Here is a 13,350-nt window from a genome sequence, read left to right on the forward strand (position 1 = left end):
TTCCCTACATGATATATTCACTAATATAACCCTAACCCTAGCAATATTCTTCTCCCATTAAAATATCTCCTCAAACACACTTTGTGCTGCAAAATACCTCCTCTAATATTGCCACCTAATTACATTAAATGCTGTACTACTGAACAAATACTCAAATTAATGATGGCTTGTATATATAACAAATAATTTTCTAATTTTTCTTTTTGAATTTGTTAGTAATGTACTTTTAATTGCCTTTCTGTATAAGATATATGTAAAAAAAATTTTCTTTGAATGTCTGAATATTTAATATCAATGTATTGTATTATGTTTTCGGAGCTTTTCTTCCTGAGCCTCCACTGAAAAAGGGCTATTATTACCTCAGTCAGACTATTCCTGGTCAACAAATGTAAAATAAATAAAATAATAAAAAAGAATAATTGTCAGTTCATGATATGCTCATGAGCAGAATGATTACAAGAGACATTATGATTATTTGCTCATTTCTGCACCCCTAATCCCTATCATTAAGGGTTTGCCTAAAGTGCACAAGAATCAATATGATCCTCCTGTGCACCCCATTGTTGATGCAATGGCTGGGTTATGGAGCAGTGTCCATCTTTGTTGAATAGAAATTGAAAACTATATTAAATGTAGTACCGTCTGTGTTGAAAGATACTGGACAGTTCTTAGATTCTGTATTTCAATGTATGGACAGTTTGGAAGGGGTTTTGAATCTTTGTATGGTAACCCTGGATGTACACTTTGTTCACTGTGATTCCAAATGGTTATGGCATAGAATCAGTGAGAGCCTCTCTTGTTGAAAGAAGTGGATATGATAACAATATGGTTACCATAATTTCTATGTTCCTTGAATTAGTCTTAGAAAATAATGTATTTGTCTTCAGTGACAAGATATATTTAAAAAGAAATGGTTGTAGCTATGGACACTCCATGTGCCAATAGCTATGCCAATCTTGTCTTGGCTAAATGGGAAGAAGCACATGTTTTAAATCAGAATATGTTTTCTCAACACATTATATATTACTAGCATTTTGTGGATGATATTTTTCTACTATGGAATGGTACTATGGAACAACTGAAAGATTTTATTGTATATTTAGAGAGAGTGGCATAATTTCTCAAGTTTACGATGAATTAATTTTTCCTCCATAGATTTTCTAGACATCTGACTATGCATTAATGATTGTGGTCTTGTCAGTACAAGACTATTTAGAAAAGATTGTTCGAATAATAAGTTATATCGCATGAGTATGCACCCGAGATATGTTTATAAAAATGTTTTAAAAGGGTAGTTTTTAAAGGCCTTTCGAATATATACACAAGAAAATAAATTTTTAAAAGCTTTGGAAAATTTAATGGATGAGTTTCATATGAGATGCTATAAAGAGGATGAGATAGATAAAGAAGGTGAAGTGTTTAAGAATGATGAAAGGAAGAACTTGTTTTTCTAAGAAGGCTGAGAACATCTTAAGACCTCCGATGCTGAAAACAACAAAAGATCAATAAACTAAGTTGACACTTACTTATTCAAGTGATGTGAACTATATTTGTAATATTGTTAGGAAGAACTGGATGATTCTCACCGCAGATGAGAATATTAAGAGAATAGTTGGTGAACAACCTTGTTTTTGTTTTAGGGATAATGCTTTCCTCTTTTTTTTTAATTTCTCCAAATCTTTTGGGTTTTTAATACCATGATGGGAATGGACCCCATTCCTAATTCAAAGTATGATCAAAGTTCATGAAATTAGTATTGTTTCAATCTTTGATGTCAGCCAGAAGTGCTCTTCGCAGCACCCGCAATGTGCCCAGTAATGACTCCTTCTGCAGTTCCTGTGGAGTTACATGTATTGGTAACATATCTAAATATAATTGTGGATTCTTTTTTATAAGACCCATTCCTCCTTTTACTATTAGAACAGTATGTATATCTTTCTTCCACATTGCTCTCATTTCTGCCTCCAAATCCTGATGTTTTATGACTTTGTGTCTTTCTCTATGCAAGCCAGTGCATTCACTGGGTATAGCCGTTTCAGTGATCAATGCTACTTTTGTCTTCTTTTCATGGACCACTATATTTGGTTTTCTTGCATCAATCTTTTGGACTGTTGGTAGTGGATGATCCCATGTGATGTAGACTTCATCATTTTCTATGATGCTTTGTGGCTTATGTTTCCAGTTTTTTTCATCTACTTCAATATTATAATGTTTGCACAATCCCCAGTGCAACAGTCTTGCCACAGTATTATGCCTTTCAGTATATAGCCCTACTGCCATTGGTATGTCACAACCAGCAGCAAGGTGTGTAACTGTTTCCAATTCTGTTTTACAAAACCTACATTTGTCTGTTTCTTCCACATGTTCAATGGACTTTGTAAACCAAGGGGTACGTAGTCCACTATCTTGGGCCGCCAATATTAACCTTTCCTCTTTTGGTTTGAATTTGCCTCCCCTTAACCATTCCTGCATTCGATCCTGATCAACATGAAGTTGTTCCAGGAGTTTTCTATACTTGCAGCTATATTTATGCATTTTCCACATTTCTGGCCTTCTCATCTGATCCTTCAACTTATATGTTTTCTTTTGTTTTTTGGCACATTCAGTTGCTGCCTAATTTTTATCTACTTCTAGTTTGAGTTCTGTTCCCGCTTGAAGCTAATGTGCTTCTGCTAGACTAAGCAGGGAAGTCATCTTAGATTTATTCTCCTCATGTTTCAAAACTTTCACTATGTTTGGGTCTTGTGAGGTCAGCAGATATGTATGCAATCCCACAATTGCAGATCTGTTCATGTAATCAATTTCAAGGAGGCCCATACCTCCTTCGGAATGTGGAATAAAATCTTGGTATGCACTGATTTTTATAAATTATTTAATGAGCATGAAGCATACTTCTTGTTTTCCTGTCTAATCTGTCCAGCACCTTTTGAGGCCAGTCAGTCGCTCCAAAACTGTAAGTTAGGACAGGAAGAGTAAATTGGTTTAAAGCTTAAACGTTGTTCCTAGATGTCAACACTGTTTTCTGGATTAATTTAAGTCTTCTAAAATATTCCTTACTGAGTTTTATTTGCATTTGTTCATGTTTTATTGTTCATCCTTCATCAATTCCCAAATATTTATACACTCCCTCTTACTCAAGTTCTTTTATATCACATTCTTGTCCCAAACTGATGTTTTCTTGGTGCTGCAGCTTTCCTGCTTTAAAGGTTGCTTTTGCACATTTATCAAGACCAAAGGGCATTCTTATATCATCTGAAAAAGTTTTGACTACTTGCAGTTGTGCTTTCACTTCCTCATCTGATGAGCTATACAGTTTTAAATCATCAACAAAGAGGAGCTGAGAAGCCTTTACACTTTGTTACTTTCTGTGAGACAAACTATAGCTATGACCTAATCTGTTAAGCAGACAGCTTCATAGGTTAAGTACAAGGCAAAAGAGGAGCGGTGACAAAGAGTCACCCTGGAATATCTCCCTTTGGATTTTTATCCCTGGAATAATAATTGTCCTTTATCCTGGCAACTGCAAAGAGGTATGTCACTGTCTCATGGTCAGCACCCACCCAACATGACTTCAGGCCTGCTCATAGTACAACTACCACATTAATATTCTTCACAGACATAATTATTAAAGCAAGAGACTCCGGACAACTATTATCAGCTTTATTTCTTGATTTATCAAAAGCTTTCAATACCGTCTCATACCCCAAACCCTTGCAAAAACTCTCTTCCCTTGGCCTTTCTAGTTTCTCTTTACAGTGATTTGCTAACTACCTATCAGGCAGACAAAAATGTGTAAAGTGACAAGGATGTCTCTCTCAATATCCTAACAACAAAACTGGTGTTCCACAACGATCTATCCTAGGACCCCTCCTCTTTAATGCCTTCATAAATAATTTCCACACTACCTTTGACCAAAGTTCCCTCATCCAATACACTGATGACTCAATACTCATTTGCTCCTCTGATAACTTTCCACATCTTAAACAAATAACCCAAACTTATTTTACCTCCATTGAGTCCTGGCTTAGTAATGCACAACTAATACTAACTCCCCCCCGCAAAAAAAAAAAAAACTCCTTATCACACCAAGGTCCCCCCAATTTTTTCTAAATAACACAAAAACTGAAGTAGTCCCACAAACCAAATTACTAGGAGTAACTATAGACAACAAACTTGTCTTTCATCTCTACATACATAATACCATCAAAAAAAACACACCACAAGCTAAGAATGCTTTATCAATGCAAGTACTTTATGAATGCATTCACCAAAACTACATTAGCCACCACCTATCTGTTACCCTCCTTGCTTTATGATGTCCCCATCTTTAACAACCTTCAGAACACATTAAAAATAAGCTTGAATTCTGCTATAAGAAAATTGTTAAATTTGTTACAGAGATCTCGTACTACAAACACCACTGTTTCATTCTTATTCCCTTTAACTGGCTACTACTTCCACAATATCTAAACTATCTCCAACTTATAATTGCCCATAATGTTATTTACAAACGTGAAGCTTCTCCCACCTTAAACTCAATTCTACAAGTTAACACTCCCAGCCAGTCTCTCTGCCCTGAAGACAAACAACTTCTAACCGTACACGAACCAAGCAAAACTGAGGGACAATGCCTATACTCCTACTCCGTGACCAAACATTGGAACTGTCTACCCTTAGATATCAAAACTATCTCTGATCTCAAGAATTTTAAGTCTAAACTAAAAGACTTCCTTTTTAGGTCTCATATCTGTCCTTGTTCCAAATCAAGCTGACTTATACCTCTTTATTCTATCCTAGCTCTACCATTCCACTGCCCACTTACTCCCCATCTGTCACCTTTTCCTCTGGCCTCACCTGATAAATGGTAACCTCCTGTACCTTTTCATCCCCCCTCTCCCTTTCTAGATCCCTTATCCTACCCCAGCTCACCACCAGCCCCTGTGCTACTGAACCACTTCATCTTCCTTATTTAATCTGTATCTTAACTTCACTACTTCCCTCCAATCTATCATCCTTTACCTCCCTTATTCTTGTCCTATTTCACAATCTCTCCTCTTTTGTCTTTTTTACACCTATCTCTGAAGTCTCTCTAATACTACCATGCCCCTTACTAAACTTCCTATGTGCCATGCCAAATCAATCTTCCTATGTATAATATATGTTTTCAAATACAATTGTGCAATCTCTCTGTAAAACTTTGTGTGTTTTTCCTCAGACACACTCGTCATGTAAAATTATATGTACATATATTTGTTGATGGTTTGAAAAACATTATGTATGCTTTTGCTCTGACATAATTATCATGCAGAATGTATGTGTATGTCTTTTTTGATTTTTCTGTATATTGACTACCCTCTTCTGTTTTAATCTTGTGTTTCATTATGTAGTAACTTTATTTTTTCTGTTACTTTGTGTTGGAGCTTTTCTCCCAGGGCCTCCGTTGAAAAAAAAATTTTTTTTTGCATAGTTGGACTTTCCCAGTAACCAAATGTCAAGTAAATAAATAGATAAATAAAACTAGTGGCTCTACAAACATCCACACTGTAGACTTAAATTTACACCAGCAAAAAAAGAATTGTCTCTGATGAGATAGGTTCCTAATTTAATATATTCCCTCAATTTCCCTGTCTATGGAATAGGTTTCCAAAACAAGTCAAGCAAAGTACTACTTTGACTACATTTCTTTATAACTGGATGAACAGGCACATATATGCACCCAGATTGTCATGTACAGCCCAGCTCATTTTGGTAAGTAAGCCTTAAATGCTTGAAAAGGGAAGTGTGAACGTTTTAGTGTGCCTACTAAATGTGTGTATTCCTAGGCATCTTCTGTTCCTATCTTATTTCTTCAAGCAAACAGATGTTACTGGTGGGTATTTCACATATGAAAAGTATATTTTTATGTTATGCCTATCAATAAAATGCCTTGAAAAGTAGAAGTAAGAAGGTAATTTTGGTTGATATACAACATAATATTTGTATGCAGCATTTGAGCAGAAAACATTGCTGACAGGTATGAGAAGCAGCATCTTAAATGTTGTCATAATTCCTCATCTACAGTAACAAACATTGTTATACTATTACACAAATTAAGGTAAGGTAACAGTGAAATAATTTGTTTTAAGTAAATTAAATGTTTGAACTCTTTAATGAATGGCAGCTCATATTCCATCCTTAGACTATAAAAAGGAATGCTGTGTGACAGTAGTAACAAACATAATCTTTCTTGTGGTACATTATTAGCAGTACCAATGGTGCATCAGGTATGTTCACTCACCTTTAATGCTGGAAGACCAGAAGGCTGAATATTCTATTCCCGCTCTAAGTGATTGGATTGCTGGCACTACAGTGCAGTATTAGAGGGGTTCTGCAGTTCTGAGTGTGTTGTCCATTGGGTGAGATGTTAAACCAGGGTCCAGTCTGCTTGAACTGGTGATAGCTCAAATGGATGTAAAAGATCCCATGGTACCTATCGAAAAGACTAGGGCTTTGTTTTTTATGCACATGTTCAAATACATTTTTCTCAAAGATTAAACCTTTTGTATTTTCTGGGAGTTCAGTGAATTGGCGGACTTTAAGGATTCCCTGTGGGATGCATTGTCAGAGATGCTGGGTGGGCAGATTGGTCTGATGAGGGAGATGATTTTTCTCAGCTATGATACTGAATCAGAATTGCCTAGGCATAGTAAGGCCTTGCTGTGTCTAATAATGGTGACTGCCAAAAAAAAACAATTACTAGAAAATGGAAATCAAAATCTAAACTAACTATGCTAGAAGTAGTGAATATGGTAACAGAGATAAAACAACTGGAAATGAGATCTTTAGAAAAATGGTCGTGGTGGTGCAGCGGTTAGCATTGTCGCCTCACAGCAAGAGGTTCTCCCGTTCGATTCTTGGCTGGAGCACCTTCTGTGTGGAGTCTGCATGTCCTCCCCATGGTCATATCACATTTAAAGACATGCAGGTAGGTGCGTGTGTGAATGGGTGTGCCTTCTTTGAAGGCTGGGCATTGGGCTGGCAACTCAGCACCGTAAAATCCATTGCCAATCATTAGCGGTCCAGAGTTCCACTGTGGCGACCCCTAACTGGGAAAACCTGAAAGAGAAAAGGGTAGGAGCAAAATATGTAGGAAAAAATGAGAATTGGGGGAACAATACATACAAGGGAGGAATGAAGTTTAAAAGGTGGCAGGAGAATAGGGGGAACAATACATACAAGGGAGGAATGAAGGTGGCAGGACTTAAATGAGCTATGTAATATTTGACTGAAAAAGATTGGGTGGATTATAAGTGACGTAATGTTTGCAACTCGGAGTGTGTCAGTATGGTTTGTAATATAAAATGCTTATAACCAGGATTGTGTCTGTGTGGTTTGTTTTCATTTGTATAAATGTATGATTGTCTATTTAGTAAGTGATGGTTTACTAAAGATGTTTCTTTAAAAAAAGCAGGAATTAAATAATTTATGTAATGTTGCTTAGGTTGTATGATATATAGCAAAATATGTGAAGTAAAATGTTTGTTATATTAATTATAGCGTGATTACTTTTATATGAATGTAATAATTCAATTAAGTGATAATTCAATAAAGGTGTTTAGAAAAAAAAGATTCAAACTTTTGATAAATATTCAATGTTTTAACAAAATGAAAACCTTAATTTCAAATAGTTTATCCCCATCTTTTATCCCATAGCCATTTTTTTGTATTAATCACACTCCATGAATACCAAATCTGATTATGCAATAATTGTTTAAATCTCATAGACCATGCAAAACAAACAACACTTAATAATTTATCCATCTTAAATACTTCCTTCTTCCTCATTTTCCTAAAATCTATACACGACCATATTCATATTAATATCTGAGAATAATCATTTTTAATTATTTTTGCATTAGTATCATATTTCTTTTATTCTTACATATTTATAGCAAAATGCATCTTTTTTTCAACTTTCAGCTGTATATATACTGCACATTCTGTCTTTTATTTGCTTATATTTCACAGAAGCCTTAACTGATTATCATAATTCTCCATAAAAATATTTTAATTCCAAACATTTCAGGAACCCATCTTGCAATTTCCTTGTTGCATCTAGACTGTCCTGACTGTTATTACCTGCATTTAACATTTCCATAATGTTTTCATATATCTTTTATTTTTTCATTCCCACTTAAATTTCATTTTTTAAACCATATTTTCATATTCTTTCTCTAATAAACTTTTTTTCCTTTTATTAGTCATTTTCCAAATAACTTTCTCATATAACATTCCCAACACAATTCTTTCTAATACAACTTATTTTTGTCAATATCTAATACACGTGTAAAAAAGAAAACAATCGGATTTATCAATTCTAACCCACCATCTTTTACCTTATGATGTACTACCCTCTCTTTAACAGGATTAAGCCTTGAACTCCAAATAAAAGAGAAAATAATTTCAAATAAATGCTTTTCAATAGTCCCAGGAAACAGGAATACACCTCATAAAATATCACAATTTAACAAAAAATATAAGAATATATCAAATAAATATTCTTTAAAAGAGAATAAATCAAGAGTTCTCCACATATATATTATATTTTAACAACTTGCAAAGCCCCCCTCCATTGTTCTTTCACATTGTTATTTCCTCCTAATTTTATTCCTAAAAGACTAAGTACTGTCTGAGAAAAATACATACCTACAGTACTAACTGTATCCCCTAAACGTTTATTTATTATTTATTTTTAAACCCACCTTACTCATTCCATCCCCAATTTCAATTACACTTTACTTTATCCATCCTTTTCTGTTATTATAATTAGGTCATCTGCATAAGGCAAATATAAAGGAATTTCCACTTCATTAAATAATTTAAGCTGCCTTCTCTAACCCTTTCCATAGCTCTTAATATCACAGTATTCATAACCAATGCAAACAAAACACTGCTCGAGGGGCATGGTTGCTTAAACTCTTTTCTACTTTAATTTCTCTACTAGACCTTCCATTCACAATTACTCTGATATATGAATTCTCATTTTTTTTCTAATTCTTATTAATGTATTACTTAAAACATACTCTTTCAATATTTTTAACATCATTTTATGATTTACTGTATCATAAGGCTTCTCTACATCACAAACAGCTATCCAACTTCTTTAATATTTTTATCAACTCCTTTACAGTTATTATCAAATCCTTGACACTCCTACCCTCCATTTCATGTAATTCTCATAAAAAATACAATCAATGTAATTAAGAGTTAAAAGACTCTAATTCTGGATTTCATTGAATCTCCGTTTGTTAATATAAATGATTTAATGCCTTCACATAATCTATTATCATTGATACCTCTTCAAGCCAGTCATTCATGATTTTAATAACTATCATCGTTTTACTATCTTCCATTTCTTTATAAAGTTTATATCCTGTTCCATCTGGGCAGGAGCACTCATTATTTTAATGCTATCTTAAACCAATCACTTTCCATATCTCCTCAGCATTCTCTCTACCTAGTTTCCTGACTTTCCTTACACTCTTCCCTAATACCTTTCCATTATATAATTCCCTAATATTTTATCTCCTTCACACATGATTTCCTCAATATTATAAACAGTTACAAAACTAGGCAAGTGCAAAACATTTTGATTTTTACTATCTAAGCAAACCACATTTTCCCATCCCCATTCCATAACTTTCTTTCATCAAAACTATTTTTTTAATTCTTTTATCAGACTTACATCAGAGTCCATTATATCAGTGGTTCTAAATTGCAAACTCAGTCTTCTCTGAAATATCCTTTCAGTTCCTTTTCTTACCAACTGATTTCAGGTTGTGCAGAATAACTTCATATCAAATAAAATCATAAGCCTTTAATCTTTTAGAAAAGTCTCAAATGTTACCTCACCTCATTTCCAATATAGCTGAATGTTCTCACATCTTCTAGAACAAAACCCAAAGTATACATAACATTGTGCCACACAAAATACCTATCAGTCACTTTGTCACTTTTTGTTTCTACCCTTACTACTTCTTTTTCAGTCCCATTAGTTGTCATAGAAACACAGGCGATATTGCATGTTCAATTACCCTGTTTACAGTTTCTTCATTTATTCCCCTACTTGCACTTTCCAAACACCTTAGTTTCTCCTTTACTTCATTTTGCACATCGTCACTTTCAGATCATCAATAACACCATCAACCTTTTGTGTCTCCCCATCACCCAGGAAGCAATCAGGCACTAGGACAGATCATAACACCATTGCCTCATATGTGGGTTCTGCTTCATCATTGCACATAGTATTTCATTTTCCATTCTGCCTTTCTAAACTTCAGTGTTTATTGCATGTGGTAATTCACTATCTGCACTATTTGTATCCATTTCACTGTGTAAACCTTTTATTTATTTATTTATTTATTTATTTATTCATTTCCCTTTCACCTCCTGCTCTGTTCTCTCTGGTGCATTCACGCATTCAGTCATGCTGCTCTCTTCTGGTCTCGGCCCTCTGGCTTCCAGACCCAAAAAGCATAGGGAAAGTTCCCCAATGCCCTGGTTAAATTTAGCCTAGGAGTATAAATACCACCTCAGGTCTCCCCTGAAAAGAGGCCAACAGCCTAGTGGGGCTAACCTAGTCAACAAAGGATAGATAGTTAGACAGATGGATAATTGTTTATGAGATGTGACCACTCAAGCATCACTCTCAAATACATTTTGAATGACTTAGCAACCACTGAAAAAGCTAACACTGCTGTAAAAAAATTTTTAATTTAGATTAATAAGTTCTAATTTAATAAATAAATAAATAAAATTAATTATTTATGAGGAGTGACCACTCAAGCATCACTCTCAAATTCATTTTGAATGAATTAGCAACCACTCAGGAGGCTAACACAGCTGTCAAACAGTGCTTTGCAAATTTGTAACTTAGGTTAAGAAGTTTATATTTTAAATTATGTTTTAGGACAGTGCTGCCTTACAAAGTGTTTTGTTTTCATATTGTTCAGTTTCATTAGCCTGTTACAAATTTTGCAGTGCGGAATACAGATTTATGAATTTAATGGTAAAGGAGACATTAAAAATGCCTTTTCCAGCACATCTAATGTTTTAATTTTTATGTTTACTTTAGGTGCATTTGACCCAAAGGCTCGAATAGTCAATGCAGTTGCTAATGTGATTTGTTCCATTGTGTTTGGAGATAGAGTCCACTATACAGATCCAGATTTTGTGGAACTGGTAGAACTTTTTGAAGAAGACTTTAAATTAGAAGCTGAAAAAATAACTCAGGTACTACCCCTTAATTTCTTTGATTACTCATATTAATGTATCAAAGAGGCTCTTGATTTCAAAAATGCTATCATCTTGCTGGTTATTGCATTCATGTTAAAGTCTCTTAATCACATGTAAGGATACAATTTTATATTTACTAAGCAGTTTATTGTTTGCGTATCTGAGATCTGAGAAGTAGCTCCTAATGGTATTCATCTCAGTACAGTGTAAGAAAGGTGTATCCCAAATGACTGAAAAAGCAGCAGCTTTCTAGTGCCAGTGTACAAGAACAAGGAATATTCACAACTGTGGGCATTGCAGAGGTATCAAACTCTGTCATTTTTTCTTGAAGGTTTTGGAGACAGTGACTGATAAATGCATAAACAGAGTGGTAGAAAGTAAGATGAGGGATTAGCAGTTTAGATGCAGATCAGGAAGCAATACAATTGGCTCATTGTTTACAGTGACACAGATAGTGGAGAAGAAACTGGGGCTGAGGAAAGAGTCCCAACTTGACATTCCTAGACATGGAGAAAACGTATGATAAGGTCCCAAGAGAAATGATGTCAGCAGTCCTCAAATGGTTCAAAACCTAGAAACCTTAGCAGAATTAGTGCAAGTTATGTACATGGATCCAATGACACAAGTTCAAGCAATGTTCAGACTCACAGAGGGTTTCCAGTGAAAGTTGTTGTGCATCAGGATTCAGTTCTGAGCTCATTGCAGTTCATACCGATGACGGATACATCAACAAACACACTGGAGGCAACAGATCAACAGAGATGCTAGGCACTACAAGCAGATGCTGAAATGGAATGTCAGTGAGTATTAGGTGACTGGAATGCAAAACTGAAGGCACACACATTAAACTGAAAGACAACGGTCACTGGGGAGATCAGAAAAAACTAAAAGTTGAGATAAAAGATAAAATAATGGAACAGGTTAGCAGCTTCAAGAATCTGAGAGGTGTATGTCAAAGAGAAGGGAAATCTGCAGGAGGAGGTCAAAGCTAGTATCTAAGGAGATGAAACCAACTTGCACAAAATGACAGAGGTGCTTTGTGACTGAAGAAAGCCAAAGAAGCTGAAAATCAACGTATAAAACAGCAGTGTGACTAGTGCTTCTAAATGGCCTATAAGCCTAGACAAGAAAGCAAAGCAGCTTAGGAAGTTTGAGATGAAAGATGAATTTCCTGACATAGATAGCAGGATGCTCACTGTCAGACAGCCAGAGAAATGAAGACATGAGAGCTGAAGCCAATGTAGCTCTAGATTGTAGAGAAGGAGAACAGAACATGGTGGTTCAGTTACATGTGCAGGAAAGCAAAAGATGATTTCACAAACCATGTTTTGGAGAAATGGGAAGAAGACAAAAGGAGACAAGGACATCCAGCCAATAGATGGGCCGGTTGCATGACAAATGACCTGCAAAAAAGGAGCATTACTTTCTAACACAATAACAGAGTGTTGACAAATTAAGATATGTCACAAAAGGTGACACAACACTACATCCTCCAAAAACTCAGAAAAAGGGATGAGGACAATGATGATGAAATCTGTCTTAAATGTTTTCTCACTTCCTGTACCCTACTGCTTTCTTCTTTTCTTTATTTTCCTTACTAATATACCTTTTTCTGTGCATCCATCTTAGATCATATTGTCAGCATATGTTTTGTTTCCAAGTATCTTACTGGCACAGAGGCTCTGTCACAAAAGGAGATACTGCCAGCCCAGCTGTCTGGAATTTTGTAAATAGTTATATGTCATTTGTGAATATCAACATGATGCATATGCTTGTGTTACAACTGTATAAGAACTGTATGTTATGTTTAGATCAAACTGTTGGTACAGAAAAGATATTTTGTAAAGTACTGAGCTAAAATGTAACCACAGCATGCTCTATTGAAATAGAACAGGAATGTACCTACATTATTGTGACTGTTTAGACATATACTTTTTACCAATGGAAACTGAAACACAAGAAGTTAACTTCAGAAGACTAGTTGAAAATTAAATTACTTTATGACAGCAAGAGACAGGATGTCTGTACTAGAGGGCTTTCTATGTTGTCTTGAAAGAGAGATAATTACTAGGCTTG

The 13,350-nt window shown here is 35.0% G+C and overlaps 1 protein-coding gene across 1 annotated transcript in view; it reads left to right on the forward strand.

The window, feature by feature from the left end:
- Window positions 1-13,350, forward strand: part of LOC122804258 (cytochrome P450 2D15-like) — a 520,756-nt gene that overhangs the window by 207,349 nt on the left and 300,057 nt on the right. Inside the window, exon 4 of the mRNA XM_044074061.1 lies at window positions 11,117-11,271. Coding sequence (XP_043929996.1) covers window positions 11,117-11,271 — 155 coding nt within the window. The remainder of the gene's footprint in view (window positions 1-11,116; window positions 11,272-13,350) is intronic.

The sequence above is a fragment of the Protopterus annectens genome, chromosome 1.part0 (genome assembly GCF_019279795.1).
Source record: "Protopterus annectens isolate FY-2018-M chromosome 1.part0, PAN1.0, whole genome shotgun sequence".
NCBI classification, from domain to species: Eukaryota; Metazoa; Chordata; order Ceratodontiformes; family Protopteridae; genus Protopterus; species Protopterus annectens.